Source organism: Cimex lectularius, unplaced genomic scaffold (genome assembly GCF_000648675.2).
Source record: "Cimex lectularius strain Harlan isolate CLEC.00 unplaced genomic scaffold, Clec_2.1 scaffold298, whole genome shotgun sequence".
NCBI lineage: Eukaryota > Metazoa > Arthropoda > Insecta > Hemiptera > Cimicidae > Cimex > Cimex lectularius.
In genome coordinates this window covers 322746-342934 of record NW_019392861.1, presented here as the reverse complement: position 1 = coordinate 342934, position 20189 = coordinate 322746, and the positions used below count along the sequence as shown (strand labels likewise).

At 33.6% G+C, this 20189-nt stretch overlaps 1 protein-coding gene across 4 annotated transcripts; it reads right to left on the bottom strand.

Annotated features, from left to right (window-relative positions):
- Window positions 1–1908: 1908 nt before the first annotated feature.
- Window positions 1909–19784, bottom strand: LOC106665254 (T-box transcription factor TBX10-like). Of its 4 annotated transcripts, none has more exons than XM_014391550.2 (6): window positions 17179–19784; window positions 4687–4837; window positions 4502–4618; window positions 4282–4438; window positions 2194–2325; window positions 1909–2071 (listed from the first exon to the last, which is right to left on the bottom strand). In XM_014391550.2, the coding sequence occupies exons 1-6, from the start codon at window positions 17192–17194 to the stop codon at window positions 2000–2002; spliced, it is 645 nt and encodes a 214-aa protein (XP_014247036.1). In that variant the 5' UTR covers window positions 17195–19784; the 3' UTR covers window positions 1909–1999. The 4 variants fall into 4 exon arrangements, with proteins under 4 accessions (XP_014247036.1, XP_014247040.1, XP_024084560.1 ...); XM_014391554.2 differs by having other exon boundaries at window positions 4687–4828; window positions 17179–19782; XM_024228792.1 differs by lacking the exon at window positions 17179–19784 and adding an exon at window positions 5960–6043.
- Between the last annotated feature and the right edge of the window lie 405 nt (window positions 19785–20189).

The window sequence follows — 20189 nt, the reverse complement described above, 5'->3', positions numbered from 1 at the left end:
TTTCTGAATCATATGCTGAAAGTATAGCTAAAATATTGCCTAATTTTATTTTCTATTTCAACCAACAGAAAAAATTCTTAATTGTTTGTTGTGTGGTTTTATTGTAGACTAGCAGCTAATATATGATGATAGTATTTTGAGCTTGTAACAATAGCAAACATTGTTAGCAACCCAATTTTTTGTGCTTTTTTTATAATTGTGTAACAGCTGGTGAAGCAGAGTTGCTTTATGAAAGTACAGTTTAAGCGTAAAAAATTTTCTTTAAAATTTTAGGTGGGCGGTATGTTTTGGCCCGAGCAAAATCGGCTCTGGCCTTGACCTTTTCCTCATTTTCCAGTAGTTCCTATTTTTCTGTGTCAATTCAATTTTCCTTTACCATTTTTCAAAATTTCCCTTATTTCTCATCCTATTTATCACATTCTGAGCTATAGGTCATTCTATGATGTTGCAACAGGGGCCCCAAACTCACGAGATGACCTCCAGTGATTGGTTCCTTTTTATTATACAGCCAACACCAAACTGTAAGTTTTTTTCTTTTATTTTCATTTTAATGTTAGTATCCAGTCCAAATATTTTCAGGCATGAAGTTTGTCTTTATCAATGTTAATGTTTATATAAAAAAGTTGTAATTTTATATGGCTTTATATTATTATTATTATTATTATTAAAATACAGCTGCCATGATAAATGGGGTTTAACACAGACATTAACGAATTATATTGGGTCATACAGAATAGCTGAAAGCTCACTTGTAATTTAATTTGTTCATCTCACTTAACCACAACATGAATTCTGTAATTTCTATTTTTATTATAGAGTTACAGTTTATTTTCAGCGTTGAATTATAATTGTAGGCTCAAAGAGCCTCTTAAAGTAAATATCGTCAACCACCCAACTTTTTTTTGCTACACAGTCAGTATTGCTGACTCATATGTCGAAGTATATAATAGCCATAACAAGGCCCTTATATTAGTTTCAGGGTCTTTATTCTTCCAAATTTATCAAGATGTTATTTTTATTTTGAAGGTTCAACATTTTCTTTTAATTTCATTTTTCAGACATTTTTAAAGCCAATTTTAAGGATCTTGAAGTGATATTTGAATAATATCAACGATAAGTAATAAATCATTAAAAATTCTTTGGCATTTTCACCAAACATTCCCGGACTTTGAAAATATTTTTTCTGTAAAAAAATTATTTTGTTACCTTGTTGGACCCCACCTTGAGTATGCTTCTAATATTTGTTCTCCACTTCTGTAATTCATTCTCTCACCATAGAAAAAATGTAAAAAAAAAACAAATTTTAACATGTAATTGCTTGATACTGAAACTCAAAAACAAGAAGCCTTCTGATTTAATTTTCTAAACAAAAAATTACATTATCATGAGAATTTTTAGATCTGCTAATTTGGTTCACATAAAATTGATTTTTTTTTGTTCAAATTAATCATATTAAAAGAATTTTGAAAAATAATTATGGAATTTTTTTTAAACTAAACATATTTTATATTTTAATCTACAATTTGATTTTTTATCTTATTATAAATAAAATAAATAAATGCAAGTAAATAAGATTATATTCAAATTTGTCTTCTATAACTCTGCAAACAATGTGAACCACTCTTTTTTTATTATTTATTAAAGAGTAACAGGTGGCATTACAAAGTTGCAAGCTTAAAAGTGTAGCTGATAATTGGAAAGTGTGCTTGCACACTTTTATCAAATTTCACTGACTTGTCTCATTCTGGACCTAATATAAAAATATATACAAAAAATTGTGCTATCCTAACTAGTACCTAGATGTTAATACAGGCCAGACATCCCGCTCTAGGAAATGCTTATATTTTATCATTCATTGATTAAGCACCACTTGAAAGTATAATGGATATCATTTGAAAAAGAAATATATACATATAATGATTTGGTTTTATTATAATCTGACACTTTACAAATGTACATACAGGTTAAAGTTTTCTTCGCTGAATTGTGATTAACAGAATCACCAAATATCTTGATCGCACTCTCTAAAACCTTTTGCAAATGGGTTGCTTGCAATTTTCAGTTGGGTTATCTGAAAACAAGAAGATATTGCGACATTGATGACATTGATTTGGCCAATTAATAATTTTATTAGACCTTCTATTGGTAATATATAATAATTTATTTTTACATTTAAGAACTAATCATACAAACCCTCTGATTTTGGTATGCAGTCACTGCTGTAAACTCTGTCTCAGCGAAAAGAAAAGTTCTAAAAGGTGCACCTTCTTGGTTTAAAAGTACATGCAGTCGTGGCTGATAACGGTGCATTGAATTCAATATTATCTGGAACAAAATTAATTTGGATGTTGACTTAGCTAGCTATAAGCTTGAGAATTAGATGTAGACAGTTGTAAAAAGTAGTAATATTTTCTTAATTTATATCTTATATAATTGTGTAGGAGTATGTTAAAAAATCGGGAAATTTGAAATCATGAGTTTATTTATTTATTTTTTGGAATGAGATATTTTGTACTTCAAGACCCTACTAAAAAAGCTCAAACTTAATGAACTTGCAAATTCAATAACTAAATGTAATGAATGTAAAACTTCTAAACTAGAACACAGTATTCAGTAGTTGACTGTATGATCATTTAAAATTTTTTTTAAACTGGGCTTAACTGTCTGGAAAATCCAACATATCGACTGTTTACGAGGTTAAAAATGTTCTTTTTACATAAAACCATTTTTGTTCTAAAGTTAAGATAAAATGATTTCCTGAAACTTATTCTACAAAATATTCAGTTTTATTTCCTACCACTTTTACCCATACTTTAAATTTACTGATATGCCATTAACAGCAAAGATCATAGCTAGATGTCACGACATAAAGCAGGGTGTGGCAGGAAACAGATTTTTTCCATTTTTGACAATTCTGTCTTTTTGCAACATTACAATCAGTTGTATTTTCAGATTAGCCACCAAAGTTAGGTGCTAAATGGCTATTAAAACTTGGTAATTCAGTCCACAATGCTGCAATTTGTATACTAAACATAGTTTGATGGAGTACTTAACATTCACCGATCACATTGCACAAAATAACTGAGCTAAGTCTAGTGGTAATATTCCAACATTGATTCTCTAACATGTATGCACGCGAATGCATATATTTACTCTCATAACAACTACTCTGAGACAAAAAGGGGCCACTCTTAATATTTTTAGTTATCTCTTACTCAAACCCTTATTATCTTAAAATATTTTGTCTGTTTTAAAGGATTAGAGGTAAATAATACACAGATAAAATCTCCCACTTATGTTTACATTGGATTTTACAAATATATTTTCAAATAGTCAATCTCTTCTTTGTCGGTTTTTCTGTAAACCTTCTTTCTAATGTTTGAAAGGTTCAATTTGTTTAAGTTGTACCATTTTTAAGTTTCAAAATAGTTTTAAGTGATACTGGTTTGGCTATAACGTAGCATTATTGGAAGATGGAAGAAGTCAAGTCTCAAGGTGCTTAACATTCCCAGACCAACTGTCTGAAGGGTCTTCCATCTCAATGAAGATACTGGAAGTTCTCAAGAAGGCATGGATCAGATTGCCACCATGTCACATCTAAAAGAGATGATCGTTTTATTATTTCGAGTGTACTCCATTGACATTCTACTTCTGTTGAGATCAAGCAATGACTTCAATAAGTTAAAATGTTAATGTCAATTTATGCACTGTAAGGCAAAGTCAGATGCAGGATGCAGAAGCCATGTGAAGGCCTGCCACTGGTCCAGAACTTCTGACCAGGCACAGAACTGCTTGGTTAAGTTTAACAAGAAATCACATCATTTGGTCTAAGCAAGATTGGATTAAAATTTTGTTTTTGGATGAGTCAAGGTTTTGTTTGAGGACTTCTGACAGCCTAGAAAAATTAAAAAAAAAAAAAAAACAGGAGAGCTAATATATTGACACAAAATTTTCACTCTGAAAAGCTATGGAGATAGTGATGTTATGGTTTGTTATTTTTGGTAAAATTGTTTTACTCAATTTAATTTTTTTATTTATCTATATCTTACATTTTTCTTTAAAAATATCCAATAAACAATTTTAAAAAAATATATAATGATTAAAAAACAACAACTCAGGACTGAGAAAGTTCTTCTGGTTCTTAAGATTCTCATAGGTCACATATCTACTTTCACTCTATAATGACCCACACATTAAGCAACATTTTAAAGCATCAATAGGGTTATTTTGTTTGTACGTTTTGAAACTTATTCGATTACTCCACAAATAAAAAAAACTTACATGACCATTGTCGTCCAATTGATTATTTGTGAGCTTAAGCTTGTCGAATGACACTACTTGTCTTGTCCAATGAGCCCCTGTAGCAGGAGAATCCGGATGAATGTACACTCTTGGAGGGCTGATTGGATCAGCCTTTCCTGCGACAACCCAGCTTGAACTGGAAAAAAATACAGGTCAATTGTATCAATTATTTAATATTTGACTCTTGACAGTAATTCACCTGTGAAATAAATATCGGTATCTTTTGTCGTCTAGAGGGACAAAGTCAACCATTAGGACATACGTAGAATCAGGCACCATCCCGCTAAACTTCACTTGAAAAGTTGGAAACATTTTTCTAAAAAAAAAAAAGAAATTTGACAATTTAGTCATTTTGTCTTTAAATTTCTCCCTTTCTCATTTTACCTCCCAGATTTTGTAACTATCATCTCAGTGCCTAAGCTGTTAAACTCCCTCCAAAGCTCCCTCGTCGTCAGAGTGGCTGTGATTCTTTCCATGTTGTTGAAGTTCTTTACGTCCGGTTTCCCGGGAGATGGTCTCACCCATTCTGAAACGCCTTGTCACAATTTCACATATCGTATATTAAATTTCACTGTCAATTAATGCGATTAAAATAGCACATGTATCAATTAACAGATTGTAAGTTTCTATGGGTGAGCAAGTCTGTTGGTAAATTGTCAGCTATGATAAATATCTAACTCACCTCTGGTTTTGATGTTTGATCATGATCTAAGTGTAATAGTTTACTAAAAGAAAGAAAATTTCTACAAGTATTACTGCTACTTACTATGTAATTCTAATATGTATTACTGTTTTTGATATTTCTACTTATATTACAAACAATAGTTTATTTTCATATGTTAATAGACAATATTAAATGGGTGAATAATTACATGTAGACAAGAATGAATATGCCATATATACCACATATTGGAAGCAATAATCAAAAAAATACCCAACAGCGCACCAGCATGCCTACTAAGAATTATTTTTGAAGTTATGTCATATACTCCTATTCTAATGTACAAAATTGTATATATACTAGGTAGGGATTGTGCTAATAAGGAAGAAAAAGATGAGCCCGCCAGATATTGTAGTACATGTAGACATACCATTCTCAAAAACTAGATTTGAAGAAAAAAGTGCTAGTAATGATGATGCAATGATGGGGCAGTTAACAACCAATATAATAGAAGGATGGCTGTTGACCAAAGCATCTCTCTGTGAAGTGTTGAAAAATTGTTACAGTTTCAGCGAAGAGTTTTCATCCATTTCATTCCATGAAAGAAGGGATAATAGTAAAATGAAAGCAAATAGTTGCACCAAACAAAATAGTGCGGACAGTTCTTCACAAAATTTATCATGGTCAGAGAGGCACAGAAGCAAAGTGGCAAGAGAAAATCTATTTTGGCCTAATATATCCACAGATTTCAACAGTTTTGTGTTGAGTTGTCCTACTTGTCATTCTATTCAGAAAAGGCAAACCTGAAGAGCCCAAAGTTAGTGAAATACCAAACAGACCCTGGAAAATAATGGGATGTGACTTGTTCAACTGGAAACAATAAGAACGTTTGATCATTGCAGATGTTTATTTAGGATTTTTCAATTTCCAAGAATTGATCATGAACACTAGCTCAAATCAAGAAATCAAACAATTGGTGTTTTCTTCCTGTATTACCTGACAAGAAAACAAGGTCTGGAGGTCTGCAGTCCAATTGCAAGCAATGTCATGATTTGGTAATGTCAAGGAACTTTCCCCCAGTTTTTCGGCCCAATTTTCTTGCTCAAATTGAACAATTGAGTGCAAAAGGCCAAGCTTTTATCGGGTTGTCCGGAAAATAATGCAGGATTTTAAGTTTTCATTAAAAAAAATCTATATAAAATATTCTGTTTACGTTTACAGGATTACTCATTTGTATGAATGTCAACACTTATTAATCCTCTTCCAAATGATATTGTTTGTTTACCTCTGTAGCATTCCGCTACTTGGAAATAATTCAGTCATCCTTACAATGTCAAAGCGAGAATTTCGTACGATTTTCTTTTACGAGTTTAAACTCGGCCGAAGCGGAGCCCAAACGGCTAGAAACATTAACCAAGTCTGGGGCGAGGGTTGTGTTAATGAGTGCACTGTGCAAAGGTGGTTTAAAAAATTTCGGGAGGGAGATTTCAGCCTTGAAGATGAAGAAGGTCGTGGAAGGCCTTCCTCTCTTAATGATGATGTTCTGCGATCAGTGGTGGAAGAAAACCCCAAAACAACTGTTCGAGAACTTGCAGAGCAACTCAAAGTCAGTAAAACGACCGTCGCTGACCACCTCAAGGCGATTGGAAAAGTGAAAAAACTCGAAAATTGGGTTCCACACTCATTAAACGATCGCCAAAAAAATCAGCGCTTTGATGTTTGTGCATCACTTCTTTGTCGAAACAAAAATGACCCATTTCTGGCCAGAATTGTTACATGTGACGAAAAGTGGATTCTCTACGATAACACTAGACGTTCTGGACAGTGGCTCGACAAAGGAGAAGCTCCAATACATTTTCCAAAGCCCCCAACTCATCAAAAAAAGGTAATGGTTACGGTATGGTGGGCTTCATTTGGTTTAATACACTACAGCTTCTTAAATCCTGGCGAAACCATCAATGCTGAATCATACTGTAACCAAATTAATACCATGCATCAGAAATTGGCAGTAATGAAGCCCTCTTTGGTCAATCGGAAAGGGCCCATTTTGTTGCATGACAACGCTCGACCACATGTGTCACGTGTAACGTCACAAAAATTATTGGAGCTTGGCTATGAAACTTTGCCTCACCCACCCTACTCTCCGGACCTCTCGCCTACTGACTACCATTTTTTTAGACACCTGGACCACTACTTACAACACATAATATTCAAAAATCAAACGGAACTGGAAAATGCATTTATTGACTTTATCAATTCTAAAAATTCTGAATTCTACTCAGACGGAATTAATAAGTTACCAACACGTTGGGAGAAATGTATTGAGAGTATGGGAAATTATTTTGATTAAAGAACATTGCTTTAAAGTAACTAGTTTCTTTTTTTTTGTTTAATACCAAAATCCTGCATTATTTTCCGGACAACCCAATATTTACAAAATGTACCAAAGAAGACTCAGACATTCATGTAGCACTTTTGAACCAGTGCAACACTCCCAGCAACAGCATCGGATCCCCTGTGCAAAGACTGATGGGTATTTGAATAAAAACATTGATTCCTTGTCTTCCAGCAATTTTAATGCCACAAACCATATCACTGAAAAGATGGATAAGCTCTAAAAATTTGGCAAATTGAGCAAAAGAAAATTGTTGGTGTTTTGATATTAGAAAGACACCTCACCAACTATTCAGAGATGGAGTCAAGATATATGGAGAAAAGCATCTCGAGAACGGGTACCTGCAAAAATTATTAACAAACATTTTGAAGGCTCCAACTCATACATTATAGAAACTCTCGATGGGACCAAGTTTCAATGAAATTCCTGCTTTCAAAGAACAAGGAATGAACGACAGCAGAGACATACCACCTATGATTCAATATAGGACACCAGAAAGAACAGGAACTTCAATGAACCAAGAAGCCACAGCCATGGGAGAGAGATACAACCTATTCTAGTACCACCTAGCCCAGGGAAACACAAAAAGGCTCCCATAGAGCATACGCCACCGAAAACCCTGGAGCCAAAGTCACCAGCAGCAGAAAGGCCCAAAAAAACTAATCTGCCAATGCTTCCATTTGCTGAGGGTATAGGGTAACTAAAAGTGGTAAGTTAGTTAAATACCCCAGAAAATCTCAGTAGAATACTCATCCTAAAAATACAAATGAGCTCCTGAAGAAAGGGGATGTCAGGAACCAAGATGTCATTGATACAATGAACATCTGGACGGACATATCATTCTTGTAAAGAGGGGTTTTTAAGCTTTAGACTAAAGAGTTGATTACAAAACAGACTTCTTGATCTTCTTTAGTAATAAATCATTGGTATTAACTTACATTATAATTAATTAATTAAAATCTAATAGGTATTACAATTTTTGATATTTATACTTATATTGCAAATAATACATTATTTTCATATGTTAATAGAGGATATTAGATGCGGGAAATAGTTATTTGTAGACAAGAATGAACGTGAAGCACAATAATTATATGAGATTTCTTGTTGAGGTCTGCAGATAGATGAACCTTTAGTTTGGTTGTTTTCTATCATTTTGGTCTTCCTTTTCTATGTTTTGACCTGTCAGACGCTTTTCACCAACTTGCCGTCTTCAATGGCGAGTATGGTAATCTAAGAAAAGGACAAACACTGGGAAACGTACAGCCCAGCTTCCGAAAATGCCGAACGTGCTTGGCAGTTTGAATGAAGATACCACTTGACTTGTCACGACTGTAGAGAACCATCCTTTTCAAATATTAAAATTGATGTACCCACTTCATCATATTTATTTTATTTTTTACGGCTTACGTCTTTATATATTCCATATAGCATTTTAAGCCTTTTGGATAATGACATCTGGCTAATATAATTCTTAACATTAGAAATGGATGTAGACCGATCCATTTGACCAATATACCTCAAGGTGCTTTGAGTGGTAAAACTTTCATCGGGCTCAATATTTATCCAAGCTGCCAAGACTAAGATTTACGAGCAAGGGAAGTCTCACGGGGCATCTGTTTACATAATACACATCTCCGGCCCATAACAGAATCCCCACGGCAAAACATGTCAACTTGGAAGAGTTACTAGTAGTAACTCAATTTGTTTGCTTTCTTCCAATTGATTCATTAAACTTTTCTTCTTCTTCTTTTTTCCACCTCACCGTGTTTAACCGGAAGAAAAAACAAACAGACTTTTCCCATGATCAAACCTCGAATTAACAAAAAATAATTTTTTTATTCAATCAAATCCTCGGGTCCCAAACACCGGCGGTTTGTGGCGTTAAATTCCCTTTTGACCCAAAGTCAGTATTTGACCCCATTATGTAATTATAAAAAAATGAACGCAAATATATTAAATTCAGTTCAAGGACATAATTTAAACAATTGTTACGATACATTGTGGTACGTAGTTTGTTTTTGTCCAATCATTTCTGGTACACCTATTCCATCTCGTTCCCGGCCGGACCTGCCATACTCGAAACTAATTACAATGGGTTCTATTTGAGGTTTATGTCTAAAAGTTTTATGACTAGCTTACAATAAAAAAATAGATAGATAGGTACAACGCTACATTAGTAGTTGTCAGTATCTGCCTACTGAATGTATTTTCACCTATCCCAGAGAAATAATTAAAATTATAAAATCCCCCAAAAACAATAAATCCCCTGGCCTTGACAACATTCATAACATCTTCCTCAAAAACCTTCCACAAAATGCCATAGTTCACCTAACAAACATCTTCAAAATTAAATAATGATTGTTGGCTACTATCCTCATCACTGGAAATCCTCTTAAGATGTCCTCATTTTGAAACCTGGCAAGTCCCCATCCGATCCAAATAGTTACAGACCTGTTAGCCTACTTAGCTCGGTTAGCAAGATATTCGAGCGTGTTACGCTCACCCGCATAGCTGCATTTCTGCATGAAAACAGCATCATTATGCCGGAGCAGTTTGGTTTCAGGGCCAGGACTATCTACCACGCCCAATTTGCCAGGATAGTACATGACATAACGCTAGTGTTTAGCTTACGAAAGCATACGGCATGGTTCTTATAGATGTCCGAAAGGCCTTTGAGACTATTTGGCATAATGGTGTAGTCAGCATAATGATAGAATATAGCGTACTTAACGTAAAAAAAAAAAAAAAAAAAATAGTCTACTCCTATCTCTTATCCAGACAATTCCGTGTTTCCTTTGGATCATCCCTTTCCCAACCGAGAGACATTGTTGCTGGTGTTCCTCAAGGCTCTAATCCTTGGACCCATTCTGTCGCTCCTATATTTTAACAAAATACCTCGCCCCAAGAATGTAAAAATGGCTCTCTACTCCTCTTCTTGGAGGATAGACACGACATCGAACAGATTAGACAACGAATGCGCTGCGTAGGACGTTTTTGCAACCGTTGGTAAATTAAAATTAATCATAGCAAAATGGAGGCAATAATTTTTAGCAAGCGTAGACCATTGCTTTATAAAAAGGTTCAATTTGAAGGTATAACTATGTCGTGGTCTCAATTTTCAAGTACCTCGCTCAATCATTTGCGCTTCTTGTCTGCTCCAATGTCAGTGACAAGCTTGTGGAAAGTTTCATACCATACCAGACTTTGTTTTTCTAGTTGCCAAATTGGAATTTGCATTAGCGGCTCTCTGTGGTTTTATACAAGAGGAACAGGAGAATTTCCATTACCTCTTCTGCATACTACACAGGTTGACAGATGAAATCTGTGCAAGTATGACCATAAGCTGCCATGGGGCCGTTCAGGAACTGCGAGAACTAAACATTAAGCATAATCAGGAAGAACTCTTCTGATATTATTGTGCACTATCCTCTATTTCGGATATTGTCATCTACACGGTAATTTTGAACTTTATATAAATTTTATTTGTGTATTTTTAAATAAGCAAACGCTCATTTTATAAGTGAAAGTAGTTGAAATGAACTTCGATTCACGCAGGCTTTGTACAGTTTTGGGTCCAGTTTCGATTACCTTAAGTTCGTAATATTTTTTTTACCAACGTTTAAACAACTCTTAAAATGTAGTATTAGCTAAGTTTTTATAATTAATGTATACAGTGAACGGATTACACTGAAAAATTTGTCTTGCCCTCTACAAAACTTCAGTAACAAAAAGTTACTTTCAACTTGCACTCAGATACTTAGGACTATACCTAGACAGCAGACTTAGGTGGAATCCTCACACAAGACAAGAGACAACTTAACAGAAGACTTGAGCAACTAGGAAGAATTTTAGTACCGAAATCTGTTTTTACCATCAAAACACAAATATGATGCGGCCACTTTGGAGTTCCGTCAAGCCGTCTAACACCTAACGCATCCAATTCTTCCAGTCAGAAGTCCTCTGGCAAATTGTCATTTAAAACAATTACATAACGAAACTCTGTCACAGTTTATCGCAATTTGACGGTTTTGTCACGATAATTTCACTTTTTTTTTTAACGTTCAAGAACCCGTTTGAACCACTTTACAATACATTTTTCATATTATTCTCAATTAAAATTTCATGGGATATGCTGGGAATTCGAACTAAAAAACGCTAGTTTGGCAAACACCATTTAGCCACCCCGGTCCCCATTCTCAGCCTTTTAACGTTCAATATTGATTTAAAACTTTGAACAAATGTGTGGTGATTAGTGATCGTTAGTCGATCATTATTCTGAGATCGTGAGATGCGGCCTGGTGTGACGTAGGTTTTAGAAAAACATTTTCTTTATTGTGACAACGTTTTTCGTTTTCTTTATCGTGCCAACGTTTCGATCTTTGGCACGATAAAGAAAATCTTTTTCTAAAACCTACGTCACACCAGACCGCATCTCACGATCTCAGAATAATCAACTTTGAACAAATTTGACATTGTTGCATCAATTTTATTTTTTCTTTTCAAGTAAATAATCTTTAATTAAGGTTTTTTATCTCAACCAAAACCTTAATTAAAGATTACTTAATTGAAAAGAATTTATTTGGTCCAGCGGACCACGAAACCTAATAAATTTATTTTTCATATCTCCCTCAGAAACGACGTTTGTGTTTCGAAAGGCCATCCATAAAGCATGTTCTCTCTATATATAACTAATAAAAATAAACGAATTATTTTAAAAAGATCGTCTAAAATAAAATTTTGTATGGCCTACAAATATGCAGTGTTCCACGCTCCACATGTTCTAACTTTTTCATTACTTGTATATTTACTCTGTTTCAATGTGGTGTATTTGTGGTATTTTTTTTTTAAAGAAGTAAAATACAATTTTACAAAACTGCAAAACGTTTTTGGTTATCTTTTACGAAAACCAAGAGTGAAATTGACATATTCAATTTTATTAAATATTTATTTGAATAATCAATAAAAAATGTCATTATAAAATTGCAATTGCGTATGTATATAAAATGTTAAAAAACAGAATATACAAATTTAAAAATACACAGTTATTCTTGACTAGAGCCGTGTACGAAGGGCCTACAAAGATCAGGAAAATATTCTTTAATTTTAAATTTTGACTATTAACAACTATTTTTAAACTGGATGCCCAGCATGCTAAAATTGAGCTGTCTCGAGACGAAATTTACTATTTCACAAATTCATCAATCTACTGCTCCTAGGTGTGCATGCAGATGTTTCGAATCCGGTTAATTATCCGCCAGCCGACACAGACTGCTGTGGGATGCCGGAATTAGGCGTTTCGAAAAAGGACAAATCCGGTGACCACATGCCACGTGATTGATGATTTTACAAATAGCTCTCCGCCCAGTGAGGGATTGATGGCACAGACGTCCACAAACCAGATGGAGGAAGATCTTTCGGCATAGTCGACTTATCAAATTCAGCCTCGACGAATCAAAAAAACCCCTAGTTTATTCAAAATTAATTTTGATCTTGACTGGAGAGTAACCGATACATCTCTTTTATTTATTGGATTAATGTGATTGATGACAAGATAATATCAGGAATTTGTTGAGATAAAAATATTATTCGTTCCCTTTATAAATTGTACATACAAATCCATGCATGTAAATTTTAAGAAATAAAATTCCGACCAATAAAAAAACCAACCAATAATATTTAAAATACATAATAAATTAATCTAAAAAAGTATTTAATTGTATAAGAAATCAACAGTTCGTCGTGAAATAAACGAAAAATTACCGACAACCGAGTTATTCCAAGCACGCAGCTCGAAATACGATGTACAAACATATGTTTATAATAAATAAAAATATATAAATGCAGTTAGTAAGTATAAATGAGAAATATTTGATCTAAGCTAACAAACCTTTTCATCAACTGTACTCCTACTTAATAATTAATTTACAACAGTAATTTTTTAAACAGTTTTTTTAGAACAATAATATAGCCAGTTTCCTTATTCTTTTATTTCTTTAGAAAATCCATTTTTCACAGCCTACTGCTATTGGTATTATATTGTAATATAATAGACTGAAAATGGGAGGTGGAAAAGTGCCCCAGAAAATTTTTCTTCAGAAATAAAAGAATAAGGAAGCTAGTTATATTATTGTTCCCAAAAATTAAAAACTGTTTAAAAAATCATATAATAGAAACGAACAAAAAAAAAAAAAGAATATTGTACCAAATAATTTAATGATTTGTTACATTAAGAAACCTTATCGATAAGATAAAAACAAAATACCCACCCACACTTACAAAAATCTGACCTTGTGTTTTTTGCAGCAAAACATTAGAAACGAATCGAGAATATATCAAAAACTTTTTTTTAAATAAAAATTTGTTTATTACCGTATAAGACATGGTTCCCAATAAAAGGGATCGACGACAAAATAAGAACAAAAAATGAAAGAAAACGGCAAATATTACCATAAAAATTACGTTTAAGAGTCCGATGAAGTTCTGAACACCATGCAAATAATTCCAGAACCTTCAGAAAAATAAAAGGTATAGCCTAAGTATAAGAGAAAATCGAAATTAGCTAGAAAATGGAATAAAGTCTTGAACAGTGGCTGTAAAAAAAAAAAAGAAGAATGAAACATTGATAAAACTACAGATATATTAAAAAGCGAGTATATCAAAGAAAACAGCAAAGACGTAAAGGATTATGATTAAGGTATATTTAACAGACTTATGAAAGTGTTGAACACAATCTAAGAAAGAATAACGACAGAGTACAGCTAAAAAATAATTATTCCGCAACCGACAGAAATAATCCAAGGCCAATTAAGAAAGATAAATTAAGAGCAACGGCCAAAATATAAGAAATTGGGATCTAAAATTTTTCCAAAATGTAAAAAATTCTTGGTGAGTGATAATAAAACAAGTGATGATAAACAAGAATGAAAGGAAACGTCTAAAGAAATAATACTTCAACGTATCCAATAATAACATGGAAATAATGAAAAGCGCAAGTATAAGAAAGGAAAAAAAGATCCAAAAGATTCGGTTTTAAAGGCTTCAGAGCCAATTTAAGTATTGACCAGCAATCACATAATAAAAACAATGTATTATATTGCTTATTTTTCTGCCATTATTTTTTATACGAATACTTCTGTATGTGTACCGTTCACTTTTTATTGGCACAAAATATACAATGACAGTGGTATAAAACATTTTCAAGCGAAGAAACGGGTTAACAAATGCAATAATATAATGAAGTCTTGAACTTCCAATGACAAGAAAGAAGAAAAAAAGAACAGTTAAGATGTAATTAATAAAACGTTAATAGACTTAACCTTTCACAAATAATTTATTTACGAATATTTTATTTTTACTCGATTAAGATAGGCCATACGAGGTTGACACACACACGTCCGGCATTCAGAGAAATACTTGGGTACATACAGAGAGCACGTTGGAATGCTACCCGATTTGAGAATTATAGTTGAGCACGCCAGCGAGTATCTGGCGTCCCCCCTGTTCTTCCAAGAAACAGGGTTGTTTTAAATAATACTGATAGTTTTGTGTCTAGAGTGTGTTGAGAGTGAATGTATTTACTGACGTGAATGTGTGTCTAACATAGCAACAGCATGTAAATAGGGTAGAATGTATTTAACAATGTGTAAAGATTAGTGACCGTTAATCGATAGTTATTCAGATATCGTGAGATGCGGTCGGGTGTGATGTAGGTTTCAGAAAAACGTTTTCTTTATCGTGCCAACGTTTCGATCTTTTATTGAGATCATCTTCAGGGCTCAAAGTGTTTGTCTTCTGTGTAATTGTGCCATCCTAGCGTGTCGTGTTGAGAGTATTTAACAATGAGGGATAGTGTGAATGAGTTTAAGTCTCAAAACTTACACCGTTGAGGGCGGGCGAAAATGACCTAGGAACAAGCTTTTGATAGACCCTGGAGCCGTGGTAGGAAGGACAAGACTGAGGTTTCACCCGGACTGCCAAAACCGGTTGATTCTCGAGACCTACCGGAAGTTCCTGGTGAGGATTTGAACTTATATAAATCAGTAATCAATCAGTATATATCTGTTCAGAAATAATAATAAAGAAATATATTATTGGCTTTGACCCCGAGGGGTATCACTCCCAATGTGCTGACTTAGGGTCTCAGGGGAGTTCATCTACCCCGTTATGCGGCTGGGTCGCCAGTAACCACCTTGAGGACTCAGGAGGTCGCTTCCCAGCCAAAGGAGTTAAGCTTCTCCCCTTTCAACGATACGTCATTTTAGCCTCTAACGCATGTAAAAATATAATCTATCCTAAAACCAACATCTTATACAATCGCGCAAATAAATATATTCACATCTATGTAAATTGCGCACATTCTAGTTAGTCGGTGGAGTACTAGATATTCTTCCATCGACCTACACAATAGTAATAAGCTAATCTAAATTGTTGATGGCGGAATATTTATAAAAGTATTCCATCGACCAATTGGAGGGGCGATGGTGAAGGTATATTTTACCATCAGCCCCTTCCCTCTCACACTAATAAATACACGCACTCAGACAAAACACGGAACCAAAAAACACATAAAACAGGTTTATACACGATAAAAGAAATATATTATTATAAGTTAAACTGTAAAGATTTATTTTTCTTGTTCATTTATAGATTGAATTTATTTTTTAACATACAATTTTTATTTGTATTTAGTTTTTTGAATTAAGTTATTCCATTATTACAATGCTGATGTTAGAAACTAAAATATAGTTATTTTAACTCAAGGATCTGACTTCAAGTAAAAAATACATGCTACGTCAAAAGACTTTAACGCTTCGTCATAACATTTATTCATGTTCGACACGACTTTATTATTTGTTAACATCAAACAATGCTATAAGTTAATTAAAACTATAAATAAAAATTAAATATGGTGGAAGAATAAATGAAAATGCAGAAATATATTAAAGCGAAATAAATCGTTATCGTCTTTTCAAAAATATTCACCTAATTGACAAGTATTTTACTATTTTATATAGACATAAATAAATAAAATTTAAACCTCAAAACTTTTTAAAGACTTTTCAGTGTATTTGTAATTTATTCGGAGATGTTATTATGTCATACAATTTATAAGATGATGATGATATGAAGAAATGTCAAAACATATTTATAATGTGATGAAGAGCATTGAAAAATTCTGGGTAGAGACCATATACAAAAGCAATCCTACAAGAAAACACCAAAAACAAAATAAGTAATGTGCAAAGTTAAATCATTTAAGCTACTCGTACATTATTATGATGAGTATTAATCAAGCTTAATTCATGAAATATTTATTTGAAAGAATCGTTTTACGATTATAATTATAATTCGTAATAAGCAGAATTCAAGCTTTATTCAAGGCAAAATGGAAAATCAATACATAAAATAGATTATATTTAATACATAAATTAATTTAATTTACCATTAATACATAAAAGACATAACCGTCATTTGAAGAAATAATTATTTATTTGAGATTTTTCGACTTTTTGTAAAATAAAATAAGACAAGGGGTTTATAAATTATATGTGTAAAATTTTCTGTAAGAATATCATGCTATAGAAGATCTATAACTCTTTCTAGATGTGGTTTTAAATGAAATTAATTGTTTCTATTGTTTTAATGTTTATGGTATTTAGCATACATTGCAATTTTATATATTCCAATTAATTTTTATTTTTGTAAATTCGTCATAGCAGTCATGTCGTCTGAACCTAATGCCATCATCAGTGTCCTGCCGACTGTCTATACATTCTTAGAACAGAAAACTGTATGAAAATAAAACAATTCAACTTACAATGGTGAGCATCCATTCCAGAGGATCGAACTACGTGAAGGACGATTATATTTTTCTGACTCGAAGGAGGAGTGGTCTCTGTACTGGCCCACGACCAATGGGGAATCCTGTTTTGAGGAGGTGTCCTGCGCTTTGGAGTTAACTATTTTCAACCTGACTTTTATAGCAAATCCCACCAAATATCGATATTTATAAATAAATAATATGGATATTTTTCCTGAAATTATTTGAGTGAATAAGAGGTCGAAAACTATCTGCCTGTTTTTCAATTAGGATTAAAATCGAGCCCTTCGGCAGTTTCTAGAGAAGAAATTTTGCGTTAGTAAAAATTCATATTAACATCATTTGTTATATTCAAAAGTACCAATAATTGATACATCAAATATATCAATGCTTGAATAAAATTTTAATATATGTTCAAATCATAGTCAAAATACTATGTGATGAGATTTCTCTGTGATGTGTAGGTCGACGTGCCTGAAATTCGGTCGTTACCGATACTTTTGGCCTGCCCATCCATGCTTGGCTAGTCTGCCAGACATGTTTCGGCATTTTGCGCTCTTCACTGTGACTAAGAACTCAAAAACACCAAAGAAGATGACGAAATGCCGAAACGTGACTGAATGTCCAACCCTGCGAGGATAGGAAGACTATCGGTAACGGCCAAATTTCGAAATATTAAAACCACATTTTAATCTCTAATTTGGTCATTCGCTCATCCTGGTCCTCCTACTCTCCATGGTGTGTTTATCAGACGTGTTTCAGTATTACACCAATGGATAGTGCCTTTTTCCATGTAGTCAAGACCTTATCATAACTGTTTTTTCATCCACGCTTTCTTATTTTAACGTCTGTGTATATTTCAAACGTCTGCCCAATTGCAATTAGAAAATTGTTTATTATATATATTTTTACTTCGATATTGAGGAAGAACCGTTTGTCCGAACAGCCACCATGAAAATGCCTGAAGTTTGCAGTCATAAACTGCATATTCAGTGCACTGGAAAACTAACTCAAGTTAAGTCAAACACATGTGATCTTAGCACATTTGACACAATAAATCATAAATTGCTGAAAGATAAATTATCGAAATATGGTATAAGAGGAATGGCTGCAGGCTTCTGCAGCTCTTCCCTTCGACAAGTGGCAAAATAAGAAGTCTAAACTTTGAGAGATAAAGTGAGGTGTTCCCCGGATTCACTGTTGGGTCCTGTATGTTTCATTCTGTCTGACAATGACCTGGTAAATAGTTTGAAAGGGATAAATACAGAGAATGCCAAACCGTATCAATTTGATGATGACTCTCCATTTGTAGTAATAGCCAAAGTCCTGCTCTGTTATAGACCTATTCTGCAAAGGCACTTGGAATAAAGGTTCCACTCAAATTCTGATAAGAGCCAGAAATTCCTCTTTTCACTAAAAAGTGATAAAATTGAAACCTCTTGCAAATTATTGGGCCTAAGATTGGACACATATCTCACACCTTGCAAGTACGCTTTCTTCATTGTGTTGTGTACTGTTACAAAATATCTGGATATCCGAAAAAGTGTATATTTCTCTCTTTTCCAAGGCATAATGTCCTAGGGACTGTTCTTTTTGGGAAATTCTAGTCATTTATATGAAATCTTATCGGTGCAAAAAAGGGTCTTAAGAATACAGCTGGGAAAATCAAAAACTTAACATTTTCAAATGAACAATTTCACATCTCTCGTTTCGACAAAAATAAGGACCAGTACGCAAACCAATAGTACCAATACTTCTTGTATAGCCGCTATTACAACTTTTGGTTTGTATGTTCATTTCTTTGCATGTTGGTATTGTATATATTAATTCTTTGAAACAAAACGTATGGCAAGTAATATAAAAATAAGTCAATGCAAAAAATCGGAAGATGTGAAATGGTATGCTTACAAGCAGATTCTGCTACGCTGAAAAAGCTGAGCATCCAAAGTGATGGAAGAACAACTTCAACGTCCATGTAACTGAGTCACCACTTTGAACACCCGTTTTCAATTTTTGTTTGTTTCGATAATTTTTATTTATGTATTTGTTTTATTGCTATATTTACTAAGAAAATATTTGAGCAAATCGTCAAGCTATATTTGTATTTGTCAAACAAATATGACCGAACGCGAGGGGTAGGGGAGAGTGGTCAGATAGTGCTGTAAGTTTCGTTTATTTAGTTTGAATAGGTTTTGACAAATTAAAACTAAACTAAAATTCCAAAAAAAATAAAACGTAAAACGTAAAAATAAAAATAACGTACTGAAAAACAATTACAATTAAATAAATGCATAATAGGAGGCGATTTGCTTGGATACCAGGTATAATCCAGTAATTTCTTATTAAAAATTGCATCCTCTCATTCTCTATTCTTAGTCTCTCTCTATGACTTTCTCATTAAATAATAAAGAAAGCTTTCGCTCATTATCTTATTTTTCCCTAGCTTTTAGCTGCCCCTCTTGCATTTTTCAACAAGGTATTGTAAATTTGCATAAGAACTTAATTCAATCAGTCTCTCTCTCTCTCATTCTCTCTCTCACTCTCTCTCTCTATCAAACTCACATTCTCTAACATTCCCCTCACTCACACGATCTCTCTCCCTCTCACGCTCCCTCTCTTTCTCTTTCGCTCACACACACTCTCTCTCTCCCTTTCTCTATCTCTTTTTCTATCTCGCTCTCACATTTCCCTCACTCACGCGCTCTCACTCCCTCTCACTATCTCTTTCTTTCTCTCTCTCACACGCTTTCTCTCCCCTTTCTCTCACTCACTCTCTCTCTCTCTCTTTCTGTCTATCTCTCTCGTTAATAGTTTTCACACATTTCGATAGTTAAGATCGCAGGTAGAAAACATAGCGAACAATTTTCAATAAAACTCATTTTCTCCACCCCAAATCAAACGGAAAATATAAATGAAAAGACCACCCCGGTTGGAAGCCGAGAGTAAATCATTTGTGGTATATATTTGTTCTGTCACGTAGATTGTAAAAAGACTTGAATCCCTTTGAA